This window comes from Mytilus galloprovincialis, chromosome 9, assembly GCF_965363235.1.
Source record: "Mytilus galloprovincialis chromosome 9, xbMytGall1.hap1.1, whole genome shotgun sequence".
Taxonomy (NCBI): Eukaryota; Metazoa; Mollusca; class Bivalvia; order Mytilida; family Mytilidae; genus Mytilus; species Mytilus galloprovincialis.
The window spans coordinates 11,610,838-11,638,781 of record NC_134846.1 but is presented as its reverse complement, the minus strand read 5'-3'; the positions used below and the strand labels follow the sequence as shown (position 1 = coordinate 11,638,781).

The following is a 27,944-nucleotide window of genomic DNA, read 5'->3' as shown; positions in this document are numbered from 1 at the left end:
AAAAATTATATCGTAATCTGAGACTACTATGTGTTATAGTAGTCTCAGTCGTAATAATGAGTCACTTTGGAGCGTATCATGTAGACGGAAAACTGAACGTTTCCATACCGCTACCGGCGAAGAAATTAAAATACAAAATTCCAAAAATGGCTGCCATCATTAGAAACCAATGTAAACATTTTTTCCAAAACCCCGTACCTTTTAGCGAAAAATGAATAATAATGGATGGAAAAGTTAAGGCAAGAGGAACTACATCCGTACCAAGTTCTGTAGGTCGGCAGATTGGGGTTCTACCAGTTGGAAATCCACCTGTTCGTCCTAGAAAACCTAAATCGAGGTGTGTTACTGTACATGAACATGAATAATAAATAATCTTTATAAGTTTATCTAAAGTGGATAATGAATAAAAACATATTTTATATTAATCAAACATCCCAAACACAACAATGTCAATGAGACAACCATTCGTTAAAGATAAAAAGCTAAAGCTGTAAGAAATAACAGGTGCCAGACAATTTGTTACTTTTGTGATGCGGTACATGTGAGTTCATGGTCTAGTTGTTAAGACCGATGGCTACAGTGCTGAAGGTCCCGAGTTCGATTCTCACTCGGGGTGCTAAAAATATCAGCACATCAGAAGTAATTTTCACCCTCTCACACACATCTCTGGTACCCAGACCGGAGTTTAAACTAGAATGGGTACTTTGGGGGCCTCGGTTGGTCAAAGTTGTCCCTTACTTTGACCTGGATATCAATCTTCTGATATCTCTCTGGTTTGTCTGTTTCCACCGAGTGGCCCGGTGGTTCTCTCCGAGTACTTCGGCTTCCTCCACCATAATAACAGACTGCCCGGTGTCCTAGCACTCCCTTTGTGTTGGGTGGGGATCGATTGTCCTTGTAAAAATAATTGTCGTATAAACATACGTTAGTGACAAATCTCCATTAATCCCGTTAGGGAGTGTACATGGATGCCACTGTACCCTCGCAGTTTTCCAGGGGTTCTTCGGATATCGGAGGCATTTACCAGTACATACATACATACGGTACACCTTATCACTATTTGAAAAATTTGTCCCGGTTGACCAACAACTGTCCCGCTAGAACTATTGGTACTACAATTACTTTTTGTTGCATCAGATATTTTGTACTAGGCCAAAAAAAATAATATGTATGTTTCATATTACATCTTTGGGCTTGTGTAGTTGGTGATCGCATTACTGGTACATGTATACCAGTATTGTCCACAATACTGGTATAAAAAAATTGTACCAGTATTGTACCAGTATTGTGTTTTTAAAATAAACTATACATATAGGTAACCAATCTTTTATCAAAGGTGTCATATATATATATATACATGTACAAAAACAGTAACATGTATGCATATAATGATATTCACATAATGATTGTATGTTTAACTGATGATGCCATTGATGGTACACTGTCATTGACTGTCTGCTGATTGTAATCAAAGAAAGTTTTAAATCTTCTGATGTTATTTTTCTTTTAAAAGGGAACCATATATACTGTCTCAGTATTTTGACAAACTCTTTCCTTTCTTCTATGTTTTCTTCCAGCTCTCTTTTATCAATTGCAAGACTCAATAGTATATTTTAGTGAATTTGATATTGACATTAATGCTGTTATAGCTTCTGTACAAAAATGTATCATCAGCATTGGTGTTGTTTATTTCTTCTTCAGATGGCATTTCTGCAACCCCCTTATTCCTATATTGATATTAAGGTATTCAGTCTGTTGACTTTCTCATACAGTTTCTAGGTTACAATCTTGTTGAGATAATACCTGTACGGCTCTCTTACTGTAGGAGTGCTTGTCTAATACATGTATTAGTATTTGAGTATTTATATTAGTAGAGATACAAATGTACATGTATCAGTGTTCTCCCCAGGGCCTTTTAGCATCATGGTAATGTGATGCTATATTTCTGAATGTGATGCTATATGAATTGATTTTCTTATAGAATGTGTTATGGATGTGATGCTATAATTTTTAAAAACAAGATGGTATTTCAAAATTCCTTGTTTACCAGGATGCTATATGAAATATCTGGGGAGAACACTGCATGTATATCTGCTACAAATTGTATTGCCCATGGTTCTGAATAAACTGCTTTAACTACCCTTAAACTTTATGTAGACGAACTAGTTAATTTGATTATTAATTTTGATCAGGTTTCCCAATTAAGCAACTTTTTATGTTCAATGGATATTGATATCTTTTATCATGTTCATTGAGAAAGATTAGTAAGAAAATGAAGACCAACAAATGCATATGATCTTAAAATACATGTATTATAGCGAACCCTATGATAGTTTTCCATAGATTCACCTGCAAGTTACCTGTCGATTTAAACTTTTGGCAGTTCTATTGTCCCATCTAACAAATACAACAGGTATTGTTCTCTGTATAGTTTATTCACCAGGACCTTTAAATTTCTTCTAGGAGAAATATATCACTCATTGATTAATCTACCTGAACAAAAAATTGAACTGTCAATGATGAAAAAATACTTATACCAATACTAAGAAAGGACTCACAAAACTGCATGTGGTGTTGTATTTATTCAATACCAAAAACTCGTTTTTAATGTGTTCAATATTAATAATGATTTAAAAATTAAAAGTTGATTTCTGATCAAATATTCAATAAATATTTTTGTGTGTTTATAATTGATAAATAAAAATTTGAATATTATTATTTTTAAATTAAGGTCTTCATAAACATAGTCTATAAATTAACAACAACAAAAACATGCAAATTCATTGGAAAATACTAAAAAATGTGTCTAAAATAAACTTTTTATTATTAAATCAGATTTTATATTGAACAGATTGAAAATATATTAATGATATATTGAATAAATACAATATTGCATACAGTTTATGTGAGTTTATAGAAGTATTTCAATAAAAAAAACAGATAATTTTTTGGTCAGGTAAATTAATCAATGAGTGATATATTTCTCCTAGAAGAAATTTAAAGGTCCTGGTGAATAAACTATACAGAGAACAATACCTGTTGTATTTGTTAGATGGGACAATAGAACTGCCAAAAGTTTAAATGGACAGGTAACTTGCAGGTGAATCTATGGAAAACTATCATAGGGTTCGCAATAAAATATCTGTAAAAAATATACGATGGCACATGTAAATTTAATTTTTCTATAAAAACATGCCCTGTGGTTGTATATGGAGCCCAACTAAACAAAAAGTAGGGTTAGCAAGGATTTCTAGCCTGGGTATATGTTGTTAAGAGTCATGATGTAAAGATGACTCTTAAAGTGATTTAAGAAGCATCAGTCGGTACTGACATAATTTATAACAAATCTTTCTGAAATTGTCCATTGATAAAGTTTTGAAATGTTTAGAAACTAAGGATTTAAAATATTCAGGTTTAAGCATTCCTGATGAAGGTTAACTGAAAAAATCATTTCGGACACATGAAATTATAATATCGTGCTGTTTTAATTTTTGGATACAACAGTCCTCAATTTAGACTTTTTAGATTTTTACAATCATAAATGATTAAAACATTGAAACATTTCTTAAGTTTACAGTATATATTTTTAATGGTTTTCAGCAATTCCTTTACTCTCCCTATTACTGATAGTGGAAGAACAAAAATAAGCCCTCCAAGTCCTCACAGTTCAAGAAGTCAGAGACTAAGTTATAGAGGACCAATTACTCAGGATGCTGCTTACAGTCAGGGTTTACAAGAAAATGATATCAAATTTGTCAATGTTCCAAACAGAAAAGTTAGTGCACAAAGACTACCACCTTCCAGTTTAGTACAGAAAGCCAGGCGTCCTCCACTAAATTCAATTGAAACTGATCTTGACCATGTGGTAGACATCCCAAACAGAAAATTAAGTGGCAGTAAACGTCCCTCGTCTGGATCTGCAAAAAGATGCAGTCGTCCTTCATCGGGGAATCGGCAGACAGATGCACCAAAAGAACTTGATGATGATGATGAAATATCTCATAAGTTTAAGACTATATCTGAGCATGAAATTGTAAGTGATTCCATCAAATGTGCTTAAAGTAATATATGATAATATTTTGAATTTATTGAGATCAGTTTACTAACCTGCCCTTCAACAAAAGGGAAATTTAAATCTAAATGCTACATTTTGTATATGTTTTGGTAGAATGTACATGTACACAGAAATTATACATTTATTGTTTACACAATAAACCATGCATTTTTATGCCCCACCTACGATAGTAGAGGGGCATTATGTTTTCTGGTCTGTGCGTCCGTTCGTCCGTTCGTTCGTCCGTTCGTCCGTTCGTCCGTCTGTCCCGCTTCAGGTTAAAGTTTTTGGTCGAGGTAGTTTTTGATGAAGTTGAAGTCCAATCGACTTGAAACTTAGTACACATGTTCCTTATGATATGATCTTTCTAATTTAAATGCCAAATTAGAGTTTTGACCCCAATTTTACGGTTCACTGATAGAAAATGATAGTGCAAATTTCAGGTTAAAGTTTTTGGCTTCAGGTTAAAGTTTTTGGTCAAGGTAGTTTTTGATGAAGTTGAAGTCCAATCAACTTGAAACTTAGTATACATGTGCCCTATGATATGATCTTTCTAATTTAAATGTCAAATTAGAGTTTTGACCCCAATTTTACGGTTCACTGAACATAGAAAATGATAGTGCAAATTTCAGGTTTAAGTTTTTGGCTTCAGGTTAAAGTTTTTGGTCAAGGTAGTTTTTGATGAAGTTGAAGTCCAATCAACTTGAAACTTAGTATACATGTGCCCTATGATATGATCTTTCTAATTTAAATGCCAAATTAGAGTTTTGACCCCAATTTTACGGTTCACTGAACATAGAAAATGATAGTGCAAATTTCAGGTTAAAGTTTTTGGTCAAGGTAGTTTTTGATGAAGTTGAAGTCCAATCAACTTGAAACTTAGTATACATGTGCCCTATGATATGATCTTTCTAATTTAAATGTCAAATTAGAGTTTTGACCCCAATTTTACGGTTCACTGAACATAGAAAATGATAGTGCAAATTTCAGGTTAAAGTTTTTGGCTTCAGGTTAAAGTTTTTGGTCAAGGTAGTTTTTGATGAAGTTGAAGTCCAATCAACTTGAAACTTAGTATACATGTGCCCTATGATATGATCTTTCTAATTTAAATGCCAAATTAGAGTTTTGACCCCAATTTTACGGTTCACTGAACATAGAAAATGATAGTGCAAATTTCAGGTTAAAGTTTTTGGCTTCAGGTTAAAGTTTTTGGTCAAGGTAGTTTTTGATGAAGTTGAAGTCCAATCAACTTGAAACTTAGTATACATCTGCCCTATGATATGATCTTTCTAATTTAAATGCCAAATTAGAGTTTTGACCCCAATTTTACGGTTCACTGAACATAGAAAATGATAGTGCAAATTTCAGGTTAAAGTTTTTGGTCAAGGTAGTTTTTGATAAAGTAGAAGTCCAATCAACTTGAAACTTAGTATACATGTTCCCTTTGATAAGATCATTCTAATTTTAATGCCAAATTAGAGAATTTATTCCAATTTCACAGTCCTTTAAACATAGAAAATGATAGTGTGAGTGGGGCATCCGTGTACTGTGGACACATTCTTGTTTTATTCAGAATTACTAGTTTCAAATTATATATAATTGAACTTAAATTAAATTTCAAAAAGTTAACATTATACTTGGGTTCCAAACTCTTTATAATATTTATAAAGCGGTAAAGTAGCTAAGCTTGTTGATGAAGTTATTTTCAGTTACATTCATTTAATTTTATTATAATTCAACTAAATTATTCACCAAAATAGATGTCATAAAGGTAAAACATGTAAAAGTACATGTACCCTGGTGAGTAACATCATTTAGAAACTTTCTAGAGTTTAATTGATTTGAAATTTTGTAGCTGGAAGCCAACCATGAGAGAGATCCAGAGAAGATTTATGAGATCAATCTGTATGCTTCTGACCTGACAAAGATCAACAATTTACAAAGAGTAAGGGCTAACATTCTTTTTTAACTTAATTACATCTTTTTCAGTACAATGTTTTAAAAACATATATATGGAGGCAAGACCATGCAATAATTAGATGGACAATGGTAAATTTATATATAATTTAATCCAATTTTTCTTAAAGATGTTTGCTCCTCTTGTTTTATTATCGAGCCTTCGACTTTATTTGAAAAAGCGAGACTAAGCGATCCTTCATTCCATCATCGGAATATTTTTATTGTTTTTCTTCCTCATTTTTGTTGAGCCTACAATTTACAGCAAAAGTAGGCGAGACACTGGGTTTCGCGGAACCCTTACAAATTTTTATATTTGCCAGCTATTCAGAATCCTCTGGTTTTATCCATGTATATACCATTAACAAAATTGCCCTATAATTCCTAATTTTTGGCGAGTCTGCAACTTTTGTAGAGATAAAGATGAAATAAAGTGATCCAACATTCTGTCAGTGTTGTCAATATCGGCAAATATACACTCTGTGGCAGTCTTCACGACGAACTTTTAAATCTACAGGCCCGGAGCTCAATTTTTGAAATTTTTTAGTTAGTTTCTGTTGGCCTGTAGATATGATTTTTACAGGCCCGAGAGCAATTTTACTAGCCTGGGCTGCCTGGGCTGCCACTCAGCGTGAAGACTGCTGTGGTTAAAGTTTTTGAAATTTTAATAACTTTCTTAACCTATCCTGGATTTCTACCAATCTTGGACAGAAGCTTGTTTATGATCATAAGATAGTATCCAGAAGTAAATTTTGTAAAAAAAATCCTGTTTATCCGTATTTTACTTATAAATGGACTTAGTTTTTCTGCCAGTTAACATTTATTATATTGACTCTGTGGTTAAAGTTTTTTTTAAATTTAATAAATTTCTTAAACTATCCAGGATTTGTACCAAACTTAGACAGAAGCTTGTTTTTGATCAAAAGCTTGTATCTAGAAGGAAATGTTGTAAAAATTTAATTTCTGTGTTTCCATACACTACTTATAAATGACCTTAGTTTTTCTTCCATTTAACAGTACATACAGTCTGCCGTTAAACTTTTAAAAATATTTATTAGATTCATAAAGAAGGAGACACTGGGTTCAGTGGAACCCTTACAAAATTTATTACATATAGTTTAAAAAGCCATATTGAAAATCTTATTTAATCTATATACTTTCAATGTATTAGTTGTTTAAAAAGCTTATTATTTTGAAACAGAGTAACAAACAACCTAAACTCTTGTCAGTTTGAATCACAAACATGTAAATTGAAAAGTGAATATGTACTTATTCTTGATAAAGTTGAATGTCTTGAAACTTCATATTCATAATCAGTCAGGGGACTTACTGAAATAAGTGATTTTTAAATCACTTATTTGAGTATCAAATTCGAAGTTTTGTCACAAATTGTGATTTTGTAGTTTTACCAAAATTTTAAACACATAGGTTTAAAAAATATCTTTTCATTAGTAAAATTGAAAAAAAAAATTTTTTTGCTTCTTTTAATAATCAAGGTTTATGCCTTTGATGCTATCATTTAGCTGCAAATTCTATTTTAGTTGAAAAAATGCTATAATAATGGCTTTACATACTGAACTGATACTTTCTTAACAGATTTTCCCCAGCAGTGGGAGTATTTTTCTTGTAAAGTTCAAGGTTACATCTTTCTGATTATGTAATAAAATTCTACTGTTCGCGATAAAAATTTCACTAGTCGGGGGTGTTGAAATTAGCAGGGGGTTATTAAAATAATGATACTTAAAGAAGTGATTTTTGGGAAGAAAATTGAGGTATGATACTTAAACAAGTGACTTTTATGTCATTATCCTAGATTCAGTACAAGGTCATCACCTGAAATGACCTGGTCATGCTAGACAACACAGATGTTGGTTCTGATAAGTTTAGAAACATAATTAGTCCCTGGATCATTAGTATTCTATATTTAAAGCTACAGTAAAATTAAATCACTTCTTCTAGTGATTATTTTGTACTACTTAAATAGGTGATTATTAAAGAAAGACAACTCTTACTTTCAACCTTTATGGAAATAATGTTACTTGAATGAGTGATTTAGAAAATCACTCATTTAAGTAAGTCCCCTGACTGATAATAGCAAGTTTTATATTATTTGATTCTTAATTATTTACATCATTTTATTCTTAATTTCTTTTTTTCAGTTTAAGAAATTAAGAGTGCTTGATTTATCCTGTAATTATATTGACAGAATTGAAAACCTAAGTGAAAATGTGGTAAGATGTGTATTATATATTAGTCTCACAGGGATTTGTTTACCCTCCCCCCCCTCCCCATGTCAACTGGTCCGAAAATACTTCAATGGAGTAGACATGCTGTTTCTTTTGTTAATTATACATACAAATTGAAAAGAAGTTATTGCAATATTTATTTAGATAAGGATACTAAATAAATCATTTGCTTATGTAGTTGCTAATTTTCTTAAGTTTGAAATTTTCAATAAAGTTAACCAAAAACTAATACATCCAAAATAAAAAGAAGAGAAAAAATACAGCAAAACAAAACGAAAAAAGAAAAAATTGGAATTTACTGGACCTTGTTAACCTACGTCATAGACATTGCCTTGGAAAATTTATATTTGGGTACATGGACACTGTTCCAAATCTTATATTAACCTCTCATGATTTTTTCTGCAGTGAATATAATGTTTTATCAAAAAAGATTTCCTATGCTTTTAGCCAATGAGGAAACAGAAAATTTAAAAGTCATATAATAAAAGAATAAATCATTTACAGATTATATTTAGAGTATCTTTTTGGTCTTTTATCTCATATTTGTCTTATTGAAATCTTAAAATTGAACAGTTTTAGTCATGTTAGTGCCGATTCAGGGCTTCAGAATTATACAATGTGTGATATATAGATAAAAATATTCTTTTTTGTAGGATATCAGAGAGCTGAAAATGTATGGAAATAGGATACACCAGTTGGAAAATCTATATAGGTTAGTATTCAAATTACATTATAACATAAAATTGAGAAAGGAAATGGGGAATGTGTCAAAACAACAACAACCCGACCATATAGCAGACAACAGCCGAAGGCCACATAACACCCTACTTACTTAATTACATTAATTTGTTGTTTAGCTGAATACTTTTGACAGCAGAATTTATTTTTCATGAGAAATTAGTTAAAACGCTGAGACATCTTTCAATTCATCATACTTTGCATTGACAACCATTTTGTCCAGTATAGAACCAGTAAACGATTGACAAAGGGAAGTAGTTTGTTTTAAAAGTGTGTAATAACAGAATCAAATCAGTAATTGGCAAATGGACTATTCTTTCAGTGATTTTCCAAAATTATTCTTAAAATTGTAGTTATCTCCTTTTTGGTGATCAACGAAGATACACATAAGCAGTTTACAACACTTAACCGTTACAGGAAAGTATCAGACAGTGTATATGGTCAAATTTACCAGAAACTACATACTTGTGTTTTTTAAATTCTACATTTGCAGTTGTAATCATAAAGTGAATTAAAACAATCTTTCTAGAATGCTATAAAAATTAATACACAAAAACATGCTTTATTATTTTTTTTTTTAATCTATTTATCAAAAACAAAACAAAATTAACCCCAAAAATGCCAAAATCAATATTATCAGTACATTCTGAAGAGACAAGACTAGAATGCAAAAATCTGGCTTAGAAAAATGAACTGTTTATCAAAACAACAATAAAGGGTTTATCCATGTATGAGTTATGTTTCATCTCTTACAGCTTGAAGGAGTTGAGCAATTTACAGTTACAACACAATAAGATTAAAACTATAGGTGAGAATTAATTTAGTTTTAGTACACAAAAACTTTCACAGAGAAAATAATGTTCTATTTTTGGCATTATCTTTTTCATTTTTTATCCAAATTATTTTAAGGGTTAATTTTGGCATGACATAGGCATTGTAACTATCTGTTTCTCTACCTAAACCCCTTATCAGAATTCAATGAAATTTACAATGCCATTGTGCACTTTCTATTTTGTTTTACAAATCTTGATTATTTTTGCTGCTTACCTTTATGGCAAATCATGGACAGGTTTGCCTCTATTGTAGCAGGTTGAAGATCATTTTCCTGGTAGATTGTTCTAAAAATGCTGTAATTCACTATTTTTAAAGAAATCTGTTATAAATCATTGTTAGTAGTGTTAAAGAAAAGAAAATGCATTAATGGTTGAATGTCAATGTTTAGGATGTTGTAAATCAGTAACAATGTTTTGATGTATGTTTATGAAAATATTTCCCATAATGCTTCATATTTAGAATTAGCATTTGATTGAAAATATGAAAAAAATATTTGAAATGAAAGTAAGAACTTCAAGAAGGTTTTTTTTGTGGACATGAATAAGGTGTAACAAATAGCCTTCTACATTCTGAAAAGTAAACATTTCATCTTCACCTGCATAGTCAATAAGTCAGTATTTTAAAGCAAAGATTAAAGTATTTCATTTTTTTTAGGGAAAAGTTTAAGCCAGTGTACAAAGATAAGGACATTGAACCTGTGTTCTAATCACTTAATGAGAATAGAATCTCCTGAACTGTCATGTTGTTCACATCTCACTGTCCTTGACCTTAGTAGTAATATGTTAGATAATTTTTCTGTAAGTATTAATTAATGTAAGGAATACTGTCTGAATATACCATACAGACTGAAGATTTTTTGTGAATATAAAGTGGTTTGGTTGTTTAAATTCAAGTGACATAATAAAATCATTGTTCTATACAATATAAGATAAGAAGAAGTTGTATGGTTGCCAATAATACAAGTATACAACAGAGTCCAAATATATCATATTGGTGCAGTTAAAAGTCACTTTCTAGCCTTCAACTATAAGCAAAAACAATTACTGTATTGTCAGCTATAAAAAGTTGACTCAAGTAAATGTGAAATAATTAGAATGAAAAAAAACCTATCCTCTGATATATGACAAAACAATAAAATTGAAAAACGAATACGACAGACATCAACCATCCAAAAACACTAAATTACCGACTTCTTCCTTTGGATAGACACATATAAATTGTGACTATGTTAACATGTGTGTGATCGAGCCCTGAACACTCTCCTGACAAAAGACAGTTGTGTAAGTGCTATTCCATTTAAATGTATATGGGAGGGTTGGAAGGGAATTTTCAAATATTCCTACAACAAAGAACCATTTTTAGCTCACTTAGCCCAAAGGTACAAATTACAAAATAATTTCCTCTGTTACTAATGGGCAAAGTTCATTATAGATAGAGATAATTGTAAGTAGCAAGAACGTTCAGTAAAGTAAGAACTTCATACACATCACCATCACCAAAACACAATTTTGTCATGAATCCATCTGTGTCCTTTGTTTAATATGCACCTAGACTAAGGTGAGTGACACTGGCTCTTAAGAGCCTCTAGTTTAGATAATTTTGGATTTTCTTATCCCAGGTATAGATTACCATAGCCGTATTTGGCACAACTTTTTGGAATTTTGGATCCTCAATGCTCTTCAACTTTTTACTTGTTTGGCTTTATAAATATTTTGATATGAGCATCACTGATGAGTCTTTATGTAGATGAAACGCGCGTCTAGCGTACTAAATTATAATCCTGGTACCTTTGATAACTTTTGCATAATGGTAATAGACGCATACTGAATATAGCCCCATGACCCACATTCAACAATTAAACTTCGCTTCCTTCCCTCCCAAATACATTTTAATGGAATAGCCCTAACAGCAATAATAAGAACAAACTAAAATCGGCTTGAAATATCTTTAATAGATAGAGGAAGATGTAATGCCAATAACAACTAATAGATTTAAATCATGTTCTCCAGAACTTACTGGTGAGTTTTAACATTATTTAAATGTTTTTTCTCTTGCAGTTTGTAAACTACTTACCAAATTTAGAAGAATTAAATGCGAGTAATAATCGTTTACGGACTGTGGATTTTAATCGATGTAAAAAATTACAAGATATAGACTTGTCAGGAAATGATTTAAAAGATATAAATGGACTTAAAGGAATGGGGAATTTACAGATACTTAATGTATCTAATAATAGAATCACGACAATTAAACCTGTTGGAAAGCTCAAGTAAGTAATAGTAAATGGACAGTACCAATGCTCAGAAAAGGTTGCTGGTATTTTTACCTTGTCACTAATTGGATTTGCTTCCTTCAATTGAAGGTGATGGGTGGCTATTTATAATTAATGTCCAGAGGCAAATTAAATGACTGATTGATTGGTTGATTATTGGTATCGTAACATCAAATGACAGAATATTTCGTGCATTTTCAGGAAGAGAACAAGTTCAAATTGTATGATTTAAATGTACTACCTGTACTTAGTTAAAATATATGAGGAGTAGGTGAAGGGTGGATAATTACCAATGTCATTGGAGTATAAAAATTTATTGGATAGGATTAGATAATAAGAATTTTAGTTTTCAACAGGTCACTTAAGCCATGTTAAGGACTCTGTCTGAAGAGTTGATGCAGTGGACAATTCAACAGTGCAGGTGTGGTGCGAGTGTTTCACCTGGGGCATGCCATCCCCCAACTTATGATTGAAAAAATATACAAGTTTTTTGGAAAAAAATATTTCTGAATTTTTAACTACTGTGTACTAAATTTTATTATATTCACCTGAACAATTACTACCATTCCTGAAAAAGCACAAAAAGGGTACTCTTGAAAAAAAAATATTCATAATAAAAACTTGAAAAACAATAAGTCGTGGAGGACAAACTGCAAGAACAAGTTACCTTTTAAATTAATCTATTTGCAGTATAAGCACTATAAACATTTTAACACTCTGATTCCACTAATGTTTTACAATTTCAGGTTATTAACAGAGTTATATGCTGCAGACAACCACCTGTCAGAATTATCTTATATACCAACTTCTTTTCCTGTGTTAGAAATTTTAAATATTAGCAGAAATAATGTTGCTTCATTTGAAGAAGTGGTGAGTGCTAATTTTTAAAGCTTTATTACAAGATTAATAATTATTGAAGACATTATGGGATTAATTCTAGCCAATGCAATAAAAATTAGTTATCTGCACATTGAGGCACATGCCACATCAAAGCAACCACATCAAACTGAGCAGCAAGTATTTAGAACTAATGTTAATTAGATTGGTTCTAAAAGTAAGACATTATCATTACATAATACATAATGTCTTTATCATTCAGAAGAATTGCCTTATAACAATATGGCTATTACTTGTATATTTGTGAAAATAAAGCATATTTTGTACTAGCTAGACCATTAGATAAGCAGGATTTTAATCATTAAAGTCAGTAAGAAGATATGTCACCCTACACAGCCACAGGTCTCTGTAATTAGTCCAAGAAGCCTTAACTTTGCACCTAAATACTGAGTGTGATTAGGGGAGAAGCAGCAAATAACAATGTTAATGACTTTTGTTTGATCTAGTATAAAGGATGCAATCCATAAGCTTCTATACTAGAGGAGAACAGAATAGCAAGAAAGATTATGTTTAAGGTGGTACCCAACACCTTCACTAAAATTAATTTGGCTCATTAATTTTCATAAAATTTTGACAAATTATTTACTTTGACCCTTTGACAAAAATATAAAAATTTCAAAAAATTTGAACCAAACATATTATCAAAAAAATACACTGTTTATACATTGTATAGGAGTTTGACAAACACTAATTTTTATCATTGAGAAGCTTAATATACCCTTAACAACACAATGTATTTAAAACGTTTTGCTGATTTTACAGAGTAATCTCCCTGTAGCGTTAGGTACCACCTTAATTACTGTTGATTCATTTATTTACTTGGTACCAATTTTCGAAGATTGATGAAAATTTACATGTTCGAGGACATTTGATTATGAGGTTTCGGCAAAGTCTGCATACATGTATATTCCTTTAAGAAATTTGTAATTCGTTGAGCATTTAAATTTGTGGTTCCCCTGTTCCCATGAAATCCACGAACACTGGTTTCCAACAAATATTAATGAATCCACAGTGTTCAAGTCAAACAATCTCATTAGAAGTCATCTCGTCATTCCCAGATTGAAGTATACTTGACACTTGACAGCAAGTTTAGTTATACCTCTGTTTATTACGTTGATATCAATGTTAGAATGAAATTCAAAACAGTGTGGCTGTGGCCATTGATTGACACATTAAATTCATCCATTGACTGGGACAATTTAGGTGAACGTTTGTATGTAACGACACTGCTCACTTTGTACTTTTTAAAGACACTTAAACTATGGGGTCACTAAAGGTTCTCGACACCTTAATAAAGTAATTCGAAAAATTAATCAGAAATAACACGATGTTTTGATTTATATCAGTTATATAAATCAAAACATAAAGGTTATTTCTGATTAATTTTTCGAATTATTTTATAATTAAAGGCGTTAAGAAACATTTGGTGACCCCACAGTTTAAATGTCTATCGTAGGTACGTCGTGAACAGTGGTCGTTACAGACAAACGTTCACGTAAATTGTCCCAGTCAATGGATGAATTTAATGTGTCAATCAATGGCCACAGCCACACTGTTTTGAATTTCATTCTATTTATATTCTTTATTTCAGTGCTCCTTGAACAGTTTAGAAGAATTATCAGAATTATTTATATCTGGAAATCCCTTCTCTAATGATGATGATGGCATTCATATATCATATATGTCAGATATTCAGGCAGAATTTTCTAATCTAGATATTCTGGATGGGGTAGGTTATGAATTTTGTTAGTTATAGATTATCGTTGATCATCACAACAAGTATGATTCTCGCTTGAGCCTGTACGGCAAAATTGAGAAATACAACTGAGTTGAAGTTACCAATGATAATATGTTTATGGCTATTTTACACATGATGACATTATCAATTTATTGACAACAACATGAGCACCCTTAGTTTCTAGCGATAACTCTTCATATCACACTAATGTGCTGAGAAAGGAAATTATCAGTCCATAAGATCGAAGGAAAATTTCGTAAAATAGCAATAATAAATCATATTTTTTTTAAAACAGATTCAGTTTTATTGTAACAATGAAACATAACATAATTTGAGTTTTACAAATATTGTTTCATCTTGCTGCATTGTTATAGTATGTCACTCAACATGGAGTATAAAAACAAATGCTCTTAATATACATGGGGAATTATGGGATTTATTTTTTAAGAATCTATGATTGTTAAGTTAATCAAGTCTTGCAAATAAGATATGTATTTTTATTTCATTAGCACCTAGAAATAAAAAGTATTAAAATAGTTGGGTAAATGAACCTTCTTGAAAAGTAAAATTCTGTAAGTTAGAAAAATATTAACCTCTAGCTAACCTAGTAGAATGGAGAGTGTGATCTATTGTCAGCAGTGATTTTGCTAGCGCTCGTCACTTTCGTATTTTACGAAAGGGTTTTCTCATTGACGAAAGTATTTCAAATCAATTTCGTCACTTTAATTTTGAAAGTGTAAAAAAAAATTCGCAATAAAAACTATAAATCTACCTGTCTTCATGTTTTTGACAAGTTTATGACCTCCAGGTAATTAACATTTTCAACAGGTGTTACAAGTTGTGATTACAACTAATCCGCTTATCGCCATCAGATGGGTCACTTATCCGTAATTTATTAATTAACCCCATAATTGAATATCCATCATAATTATTTCCCCAGGAAAATCAGTCAGTCGGCATTTCAACAACCAGGAGTATAATTTCGTCATTTAATCAAAAATGTAACAACCCGGACAGTTCGCATTTGAATTTCAATATTTCCCAAACGATCACAATCTGAAGTTAGTTTGTCGTAGATTCGTCATTCGAAGGCATTTTCGTCATATTTGATTTAAATTTTCATCAAAAACTTTCAACAATTTCCATTTAAAATAAAGAACTTTCATGTGTTTATTTAAAAAGTTCACGAGAAATGTTTTAAACAGGTGCTTCCTGTATTGTGTTCTACGCATGCGTGAAAGTATCCCTTTGACTATTTATAGACATTAAAAACGTAAAATACGAAATCATTTAGAATCAATTAAACGAGAGAGACAAATATATATCTCTTACTAAAGGAATTTAAATCGAAAAATAATAATTTTCTGATGAATCCGGACTCGTTTTGAATTTATTATCCACGTGTCACTTCCCGTTTCCGTTTCATTTTAAAACCGAAAGTAGTAAACGTGATCTATTGTTGATTTGTTTACAACCTCCTTTCAGTCATTATAATCGTTCCAAAAAGGATATAATACATTTCCAACTTGATAGAAATGATATCCAAATATCGACTTAGACGTTTTATAAGGATAATGATTATGCAGTGAAATAATCATTGCAAATTGATTTCTGCTGTGATTCCTTGTTTAAAAAAAATAGAATCCAACTTTTGTTGTTCAGGAATGACCCCTTGAATAAACTGAAGAGAAATTGTGATTCCATGTCAGAATCTTTCATAATAATAGCCAATACAGTCAAATCATATAATAACTGCCAATCATGCTGGTGCTTCAATCCCTTAAAATCTGACTAAGTCAAAAGATGAAGCTAGTAATATACATCATTGTTCTATTGCTTATACACAAAATAAGGTTGATTTTAATAGCGCGCAAAAGTGACTAAAGCCCTGAAAATCCTAGCTTAAACCCTGATTGTCAGCAATAGGCATTCATTTGTCACTGTATGAAATATAATATGTTAATATTTTGTGTGTTTACTGTTGATATTTTGATGCTGATTTTTTACATGATTGCCATTATTTTTAGGCCCATCTGAAAAGAGCTGCTCATAGAGGTGCTCCATTGATGAGACCAATGACTGCTTCAACAAGTAAGTTTAAACTATACCTCACATCTCTAGTTATCTGTATCTGTATTCTAACACTCCATTGATTAGACCAATGACTGCTTCAACAAGTAAGTTTAAACTATACCTCACATCTCTAGTTATCTGTATCTATATTCTAATGCTCCATTGATTAGACCAATGACTGCTTCAACAAGTAAGTTTAAACTATACCTCACATCTCTAGTTATCTGTATCTATATTCTAACACTCCATTGATGAGACCAATGACTGCTTCAACAAGTAAGTTTTAACTATAGCTCACATCTCTAGTTATCTGTATCTATATTCTAACGCTCCATTGATTAGACCAATGACTGCTTCAACAAGTAAGTTTTAACTATAGCTCACATCTCAAGTTATCTGTATATATATTCTAACGCTCCATTGATTAGACCAATGACTGCTTCAACAAGTAAGTTTTAACTATAGCTCACATCTCAAGTTATCTGTATATATATTCTAACGCTCCATTGATTAGACCAATGACTGCTTCAACAAGTAAGTTTTAACTATAGCTCACATCTCAAGTTATCTGTATCTATATTCTAACGCTCCATTGATTAGACCAATGACTGCTTCAACAAGTAAGTTTTAACTATAGCTCACATCTCTAGTTATCTGTATCTATATTCTAACGCTCCATTGATTAGACCAATGACTGCTTCAACAAGTAAGTTTTAACTATAGCTCACATCTCAAGTTATCTGTATATATATTCTAACGCTCCATTGATTAGACCAATGACTGCTTCAACAAGTAAGTTTTAACTATAGCTCACATCTCAAGTTATCTGTATCTATATTCTAACGCTCCATTGATTAGACCAATGACTGCTTCAACAAGTAAGTTTTAACTTTAGCTCACATCTCTAGTTATCTGTATCTATATTCTAACGCTCCATTGATTAGACCAATGACTGCTTCAACAAGTAAGTTTTAACTATAGCTCACATCTCAAGTTATCTGTATCTATATTCTAACGCTCCATTGATTAGACCAATGACTGCTTCAACAAGTAAGTTTAAACTATACCTCACATCTCTAGTTATCTGTATCTATATTCTAACACTCCATTGATGAGACCAATGACTGCTTCAACAAGTAAGTTTTAACTATAGCTCACATCTCTAGTTATCTGTATCTATATTCTAATGCTCCATTGATTAGACCAATGACTGCTTCAACAAGTAAGTTTTAACTATAGCTCACATCTCAAGTTATCTGTATATATATTCTAACGCTCCATTGATTAGACCAATGACTGCTTCCACAAGTAAGTTTTAACTATAGCTCACATCTCAAGTTATCTGTATCTATATTCTAACGCTCCATTGATTAGACCAATGACTGCTTCAACAAGTAAGTTTTAACTATAGCTCACATCTCTAGTTATCTGTATCTATATTCTAACGCTCCATTGATTAGACCAATGACTGCTTCAACAAGTAAGTTTTAACTATAGCTCACATCTCAAGTTATCTGTATATATATTCTAACGCTCCATTGATTAGACCAATGACTGCTTCAACAAGTAAGTTTTAACTATAGCTCACATCTCAAGTTATCTGTATATAACACAATAAATTGGTAAAACAGGGACATGGTCTGAATTTATACAAAACAACAATAAGCTGATTGAAATACAGATCCTTTGTCTGACTGAGACATCATGACATGTACACCAAAGATCTGACAAGACTGTTTTACTGTCTATTCTGGTAACTATCACACCAGCTAATGAAATATCAACCTTCATATTGTTATTGGTGTGTATCATTATGACAAGTCATATGATCCTAAAGATCTTTGAAACAGAATGTAGTACAGAGTTGTGTCAGATTCTTGTAAGTGAAGCATGGACACAGGTCTGTATTTTAAATAGATTGTTCCATCATGAAATAGGAATAGTACTGGGATATCACTCTCGTTACTTCTCTGTGTTGATGGGAATATTATTTCATGTACAGTACTCACAACAAGTATGGCATTTGTGTAACTACTAACCATCTACATCAATTCATAATAAAATCTTTGAAATATACTCAGTTAAATAGAGTTAGAGAAAGTGCTCAATCTAATAAAACTTCATTATTGAAACTCTCATTCAACTGCATGCAGTCAATAGTTCAAGCAGCACATATTCTAGAGTCACCTAGCATAGATTTCCAATAGCTATAAGAAGTATTGTAAAATTCATTGTCTTTATGGGTGTTTTTTTTTTTTTTTTAAAACTTGAAATGTTTCTTTTACAGTAATAACAGTAAGACAGGTTGAAACACAGATGAAACAAATGGACAGTGATATGAAATCTATAGAAAATGATTTTATGGAAAGGTAAAAGGGACACAAATATCCATCAGCACTTTTTTCAATATACATCAAGGTTCACTTTAGGCCAACTTTTTCATAAAATATAAAATACTGTGAATTCATTATTATTCGTGAGTTTTGAGGGTACATGTGAACCACAAATTTAAATATTCAATGGTAAACAAATTTCTATAAAATTGTATCCAGACTTTGGCCGAACCACAAAATCAAATATCCACGCAAATTCAAGTTTTCAGCAATCAACCAAAATTGGTACCAAACGAAAATAGATGAATCGACAGTAGCCATAATTTAGTTCTTAAATCGTACTTCCAAAAGCCTTACTACTAAGTTATCTCTTTAATAGAGTACATTCTAAGGTGGGTCTCATTTGGGTCTAAGCGTGACGCGGGATTGACAATATTTTTAAGCGTGACTCGTGAAAGTCAAATTAATGTGCCGTGAAAACGGGAAATGAGATCTAGCGGATCACGGGAAATTACAAAAATATGAGAAATACTTACGTACAAAGTGTTAGCAGGATATAAGAATTTGACAAAACAGTAAGCGGGATCCAGGATAGGACCCCCACCCCCCTCTAAGCCTCAAAGTCAGCACATTATTGGTGTATTGTCAAAAAACAATGCTTGTGTGCATTTTCAGACTGGAAAGCTTGATGAAACCTTTGTCTACCACCTAGGAACCAAAATGTGTTGTAGCCAAAAGTTGCCAATAATGACATTGAATCACTAGGCCTATAGACACAAACACTTTCTGGATCTTGTCCTTTTTAATGTAATATGTAAAAAAAAGTTATTTTGTATTAATTGTTATGTTGCAACTATTTCTATGTGAAATTTTTAGTATGAAACCTTTCCCTTTTACACATTACCAGGGTTCTCGTTAAGACGCGTATACGCGTCCTGGACGCATGGAAATCGAGCTGGACGCATCATTTTTTAAACCCGTGAGTCCCTGGGACGCGTCCTGATTGTATCCCCTGAGTCCCAGAAACATCGTTTTTAGAAGATTAATGTTGTTTTGACAAGAAACTAAACCGGAAGTCGACGTCAAAACATCGATGTGATGCGTAGATCAATATTTTTGACAGCCGATATATTTATAATTTACATAATTTAAATAAACATTGTCTGCATGGTTGAACAAGCCAATGAACGGCGATCATGAGACATTTCTTAAATTGAAAAGTAAAAATTCTTTCCAAACTATTTTTTAAATACAAATGCTTGACTGTACCTTAAATGAAGTGAATATAAATCCAAACTAAATTATAAAAAGCAGAATAATCCAGAAAATAAATGAATTGCTTGAGCACATGGTTTGTTTTGTTTACAAATATGTCACATGATCATTTTAGGCGGGAAAAATACTTGGGGAAACACCTAAGTAACAGACAACTCTGTCTGGATATTTATAGACATTTAAAATAAACAGCTGATATGGTAGTGCCATGAAAGTAGTTACACTTGGTGTATAAATTCAATCTACACTAATTTAATTGGGAAACGGGGGTAGAGGGGAAGGGGTTAATTTGTATTTTTTTTTATTTTTGATTTTTTTGTAATTTTAATAAATTTATGTAACTAAAAATGACAAGACAAATTCTTTAACTGGGTTTATTATTAAATAGTCCATTCATATAAAAAAAAAAAACTAAAACCCTACCTATTGCCCTGATCTTGTTAATGGAACGCTGGCTTTGGCAAACCAACATTTTTTTCAATGTGGCCCCACATCAAGGATATGATATAGACCCAGAAAGAAGTCTGTTACATGTATAAATTTTGAACAATAACTATTTAGAGGTCATATTTTTTCTTGATTTAATAAAATCTACCAACCCGACACACATGGTTTAAGTTGTATTTCGTCACATTTCATTATATTATGACACAAAAAAAATACATTGCATCCTGGACTCATCAAAATCTTTTGGGACTCACCATTTCTAAAAGTGATGAGTCCCAGGACTCACCATGAAAAATTCCTAGTGAGAACCCTGCATTACAACTTGCATTGTCAATTTTACACACTATTTTAACAGTTTGACTACGATATGGAGAAACATTCATATAGCAATGACAATTTTCCACTTGTATGCAAGTATGATGTGTCAGTGAATCTTAGATAAACACAAATACCTTTTATTTTAATATTGAAATAAAAAATTAAGAATGAACAGATGATTTTGCTCACAGAAATAAAAAGCAGAAATCACTGTACCATTAACTTTTTGTAATCACCTTATTTAATTAAGGAAAAATAAAGAAATTGTCATTGAAAATTCTAAACTGACAATAACTAACAGAAATATGCTAAAAGACACTGATTACAATTGTCATCCATCAATAATAAATCAATTGTTTTATTTCAGAATGGAACAGCTGAAGTCCACATTAGACAAATTACCATCACAACCTTCAGATTCTAGCAGATCACCAAAAAACAATGTATCACAGTCTATTCACTTTACTAAAACATCAAGGTATTATATTTAGTCCAGTCAGCCATAGTAGTGGGCACTATGTTTTCTGATAGTTATGTGTCTGGTCAATATCAGGTTAATTTTGTTGTAATAAATTTTGGGGTTGCATTAACATCAAACGTAGTACATATTTATAATTGCATTTTGAATACAACTCTTCAATGACCCTGATTTGAAGGTTTACTGACCTTTGAAAATGTTTAATATATTTATATAGATATAAGAGGTGTGATATAAGTGCCAATGAGACAACTCTCCATTCAAATCACAAAAGTAAACTATTATAGGTCAAAAGTACAGTCTTAAATAACACAGAGCCTTGGCTGAGGCTGGCTCACACTGAATAGAAAGCTATAAAGGGCCCCAACATACGCAAAGTAGGAGCTGATTAAATATAAAGAAATGTGATAGTCAAAGGCATTGTGACCTATGAACACTTTGTTGTTAAAACAATTTTTACAATATTTGGTTCTGTTATGACAAATGTAAAAATAAAATTAAAAACATCCAAGGTGCTCATGGGTTTTAATGAAATAGTCCGGTCAATCTAGCATAAATTTGACCCTAACCCGAAAGTAATTGCAACAGAAGATTTTTAAGTTTTAATCTTTAGCATTATACCCCATATATACACAGAAAAAAGTCCCATAAAATCTAACTTGAGGAAGACTAAATAAATCACCATTTAAAATTCCTATGGAGATTTGCATTGAAAAGGGAGATAACTCTTGCAAAAAAGCAGGGTTGGCAAAAACCCGGGTTTTATGAGTATTGCCCAGCCCAGTGGGAAATACTGGGAAAACCGGGGTTTTACTGGGTTTTAGTGGGTAATACTGGGTAATATAAAATATGTGTCTGAATTTTAAAGTGGATTCAGTGATAAACACAAATGCAATACATTTAATAAGATATTTATACCCTATTTTGTTTGTTTAGCATTTGTCTAGATTGGCAAACTCTAAATAGAAAGCAAATAAATCATTTTTTTTCAGAGAATATAGCTCCTATTAAGAATTAACAATTACATGTATTGAAGAAACATCATATTTAAATAATGTATATGTACTGTCACTAATTATAATAAGTAATTATTCAGATTAGAACACAGATTTGTTTATGTAACAATAATCAGTCCTTTCAATTTTATTTGTGTTAATGGCATGACCCTGTAGGGTGCTTATTTAGCAATATGAATGTATAACAATTAAAATTAACAATTCACTTAAACACTGCAATAAAATGCATTTTTCAAAGTTTGGATTATTGAAACAATACTTGGTAATTAAAAGGTATCTTTAAATGTGCAAATCTTGTATTCTGTCTACATATAAAATTATTAGAGAAGAGAATGAAATTGAATTTTCTAGAAATGACTGTCAATGGTTATCTGTATAAAAAGTATATATTTAGCTGTTATACTATGAAACTATAACAAGTCTTTCCTTTTTGTGTTAAAATGAGCTTAAAAAATCATATTGCCCAGTAATGCCCACTATTACCCATTTCTGGGAGTATTGCCCCGCCCGGGAAAACCCGGGAATTCCCAGGTGGGTAATACTTTGCCAACCCTGCAAAAAAGGCAGAAATATCAATAAAATTGATACAAAATTATTACTTTACCGCTTCAATTCATAGAAATGTATTCATTCTTGATTTTTTAGCGGTCTTTAGAGTATAACAAACAACTCTAAAGGTGTTTTCATATCTTTTATCAAGCTATAATCTAGATTTCGTAATTCATTAGTTGACCATTTATAGAATTTTTCAACATGTCAAGGTAAAGAATCTCAAATTTAATCAAAATAATTAAGCATGTATTCTTTTTTTTGTGGTTTAAAGTTTCTTTAGATAAGTAAGTTGCTGAAAAAATATAATATAGTATATTATATTTTTTCAGCAACTTACTTATCTAAAGAAACTTTAAACCACAAAAATAATGTCAAAATTTGGTATTGTTTATATCTGTATATTATACAGATATAAACAATACCAAATTGACATTATTTTTTCTAAATGGTCACAAAGCTTCAAATTTGCAATTTCTTTAATGAAAAATGCATGAAAAAAATAAAACTACCCATAACACTTCGGTTTTGTACATTTCATGAGCAGAAGATTATATAATTTAGTCAAATACAAACTTACATTCCCATCAAAGTATTATACTTTACATAAATTTCAAGAAAAACAATCTAAAACTGACTAAAAAAAAAAGACTCATTTTTTGCAAGAGTTGTCGGCCCTTCCAATGTTAATTTCTATAGGAAATTAAAAATGCTGATTTTGAGTTTTTCTCAAGTTTGATTTTATTGGACTTTTTTTTGTGTATATAAAGGGCATAATGCTATAGATTAGAACTAAAACATTTTCTGTTGCAATTAGTTTGAGATTAAATCTTAGATTGACAGGACTAAAAGGCTGAATTCCCCATTTAGAATGACATATAAAAAGTTAATTGTTTCTTAAGATGACTTCATTGTAAAAAGTAATGCAGTCAAATGAGGAATCTTACTGTAGTTGGGATTAAAATCATTTGATTGATTGATTGTTAGGAGTGTAATATCCAGTGGAAAATATTTCATGCAAGTTTATTTTGGGAATGAATGAACAAAAAATAGGTTCTTTAAAAGGGGCTGACAGAGATGAAGGGATAGAACTTGGATTGCCAAATTAAAAGAAAATGAAGGTGAATTGGATAGGGACAGAAATTTAGTCCTACCTAAAAAAAAATTCCACATATACAGACCCCTCATGCTTGCAATATGAAAAAAATATGCTCAATAAAACCCTCGTTGCAAATAACTTTTGTTAATTGTTGAAAATCTAAATTAATCTATCCTTTTTTTTCCAGTCATTCCAGAATCAGAGATGCTTTAAAATTTGCTGCTGAAGGCCTTGATAGTACAGAAAACTGACCACAGTTTTATTGCTAGTGTTTTAGTTTAGCCAGTGCAGGTGTTAAACAATTAAATAAAGAGTGATTATAACTCTTACCAGAAGAGTGTAACTGCCATCACTTTTATTTGGTTCTCTCAGGGGGTTTCAGCATAGATTTCATGTACAAGGTTGTGATACAGATATACAAGTCAAGTGCTGTCATTTACTATTACAACAGTGTAAAACATTATCATAGACTGAGTATAACGTGTGTTATATATAGGACATGATATCTTCAAATATGATTTATATGATATTATCCAGTCCTGTCAGTTGCGTCTATTTTTAAAACTTCAATGATGTTTTTTGCCATTATAGGATTCTCAAATCCCAATTAATGCTGTTTTTATTTCAAGTTTGTTATGCAAAATACTTTAAATGTGTTAAGCTTCATGTAGTTCCATTTTTATGGACACACTGTTCCTGCCAAAGAATGGAAAATAAAACTGCCATATTTCTAGGATTTAAGTATTCAAATTATCAGATAGCTGCATTGGTCATTTTTACAGTATACACATTTTTATCAAGTTCAAGAGTTATTCCAATTATGCATGTTTAACTGGTTTACACTGGTACCTAACATGCTATTTTGCCTCAAGACATCAATGAAAGGAGACCAGAAACATTGTTTAAAAGAATACCTTCTAGTACAACCTTATATTTCAAAGATTTATTCAATATTAAAATCATTGAACAAAAATCTAATTTTCAATGTTCTTATTTCTTAGGACTAGCTAGCTGCTGCTGTGATGCCAGACAATCTAATCAATATAAAATGTACCAATTCAAAACATTTTTTTACATAGACAGATGTTTCTTGAACTCATTATTATTTGTGGGGTTCCAATTTTTTGTGTAATTCATATATACAGGTGTACTGTGAATTTTATATGTGCAAAAGAATTACAGATTTTGGCAAAACCATGAAGTCCAATATCACAAAAGAAAACCAATTTGAGTATAGTCCACCAAAAAATTGAACCCACGAAAATAGGTTAATCAACAGTTTTTAGAAAAAAAAATATCGCTATTAACTTGTATATTTGTCAAGGTGTTATGCATCCGAAAAATCTAATTTTCAATGTTCTTATTTCTTAGGACAAGGTGTAATACATCCGGCATATGAAATGAAGGAAACATGACAGTGTTTTTAAAGTCCCTACATAGTATTTAACCGATATCTTGAAAGTTGAACTTCAACTTAACGATCGATAATTATTTGTACATTCTGATATTCAGAATATGAAATGTTTGCACATTTATTTATGTTAATTTGAAAAGTCCGTTGTAAATTCTTTTCTTCTCACTAATGTGTATTTATTAATTTATTTTTGCCCACTAGATGTATATTTACTGTTACATTGTATTGTATTTGAAAGAATTATAAATTTTGAAAAAATATTTATACGAGTTAAGTTTATATTTGTAGTGTGGTAATATTATTCATATCCAAAGTATAATAATACTTAACAAACACATCAAGATTTGACGAAAGATCAAAGTTATAACTTAATGTAATGTTGATGTAAAGGAAATGTTATATTGCTCCACTAGATGTGCTGGACAAGTAGTGCTTTTACAGTAATTTGAGAGTAACAAGTGATGTTATAATTCAAAAAAATTTTTTTTTTATGAACATATATAATATACATGTAGCACATTTTAGTGGAATTCTAGAAAAGCCTGGTCATGTTTAGTAATATTTCTGTTTCATAGCTTTTGATACATGTATGACACGTTTTGTTTGTGTTATTATTCTGTACTTTGATTGTAAATGATTGTAAATGAACATTGCTGTATAATTTAAGAATAAATAACAGTTTTTAACATATTTCATTTTCATTATACATTGCATTGTTGATTGTAAGAAATCATGATCAATTTTTAGTGCTTAATACTAAAGTTTTTTTTAACCCTTTCCTCCATAATGACACCTTTTGACGCCACCCCCTTTTCTCCATAATGACGCCTTTTGACGCCTTTGTGGTACCTCAGTTGGAACACTTTGACTACAAAATGTCAACATCAGACTTAAAAAAAATTGTATCCAATATGAAAAAGATATTCATGAGAATATCTGAATGAATTTCATAGATGAAATATTTGTTTTCACAATGCATTAATACTTTAAACCTGATAATTTTTTTTTCATTGAAAAAATCTTATGCGAATCAAGTATGTGAAAAAAAACCCACCAAAATCACTCTTTACTTTAGTCAGTAAATCATGAGTTATCTACCCTTTTCAATATATTTTATTATTCACAGAATGAAGAAATTTCTTGCTTTTGAAAATTTCATCTTAATTTCTGATTAGACTAGTTATTATATTTATTATTTTGGTTTGCATAACTAGAGGCTCTTAAGAGCCTGTGTCGCTCACCTTGGTCTATGTGCATATTAAACAAAGGACACAGATGGATTCATGACAAAATTATGCTTTGGTGATGGTGATGTGTTTGAAGTTCTTACTTTACTGAACGCTCTTGCTACTTACAATTATCTGTATCTATAATGAACTTCGCCCATTAGTAACTGAGGAAATGATTTTGTAAAAATTTACAAAAATTAACCCAATTAATGAAAATTGTTAAAAATTGACTATAAAGGCAATAATTCCCTTAAGGGGTCAACTGACCATTTTGGTCATGTTGACGTATTTGTAGATCTTACTTTGCTGAACACTATTGCTTTTTACAGTTTATCTCTATCTATAATAGTATTCAAGATAATAACCAAAAATGGCAAAATTTCTTTAAAAATTATCAATTTAGAGGGCAGCAACCTAACAACGAGATGTCCAATTCATCTGAAAATTTTAGAGCAGATAGATCTTGACCTAAAAAACAATTTCTCACCCTGTCAGATTTGCTCTAAATGCTTTGGTTTTTTGAGTTATAAGCCAAAAACTGCATTTTACCCCTATGTTCTATGTTTAGCCATGGCAGCCATCTTGGTTGGTTGGCCGGGTCACCTGACACATTTTTTAAATTAGATACCCAAATGATGATTGTGGCCAAGTTTGGATTAATTTGGCCCAGTAGTTTCAGAGGAGAAGATTTTTGTAAAAGATAACTAAGATTTACGAAAAATGGTTAAAAATTGACTATAAAGGGCAATAACTCCTAAAGGGGTCAACTGACCATTTTGGTCCTGTTAACTTATTTGTAAATCTTACTTTGCTGAACATTTTTGCTGTTTACAGATTATCTCTATCTATAATAATATTCAAGATAATAACCAAAAACAGCAAAATTTCCTTAAAATTACCAATTCAGGGGCAGCAACCCAACAACGGGTTGTCCAATTCATCTGAAAATTTAAGGGCAGATAGATCTTGACCTGATAA

At 31.2% G+C, this 27,944-nt stretch overlaps 1 protein-coding gene across 2 annotated transcripts; it reads left to right on the top strand.

The window, feature by feature from the left end:
* The first annotated feature begins 139 nt into the window (after nt 1-139).
* On the top strand, nt 140-25,997 carry LOC143044404 (uncharacterized). 2 transcript variants are annotated; one of them, XR_012968670.1, is made up of 15 exons: nt 140-337; nt 3,601-4,033; nt 5,910-5,999; nt 8,170-8,241; nt 8,910-8,968; nt 9,750-9,802; nt 10,483-10,625; nt 11,886-12,097; nt 12,847-12,970; nt 14,589-14,726; nt 16,763-16,826; nt 19,096-19,177; nt 21,549-21,659; nt 24,511-25,647; nt 25,701-25,997. XR_012968670.1 is itself a non-coding variant. In XM_076216407.1 (14 exons), the coding sequence occupies exons 1-14, from the start codon at nt 222-224 to the stop codon at nt 24,572-24,574; spliced, it is 1,761 nt and encodes a 586-aa protein (XP_076072522.1). In that variant the 5' UTR covers nt 140-221; the 3' UTR covers nt 24,575-25,997. The 2 variants fall into 2 exon arrangements, 1 of the variants encoding a protein (XP_076072522.1); XM_076216407.1 differs by having other exon boundaries at nt 24,511-25,997.
* The last annotated feature ends 1,947 nt before the right edge of the window (nt 25,998-27,944 follow it).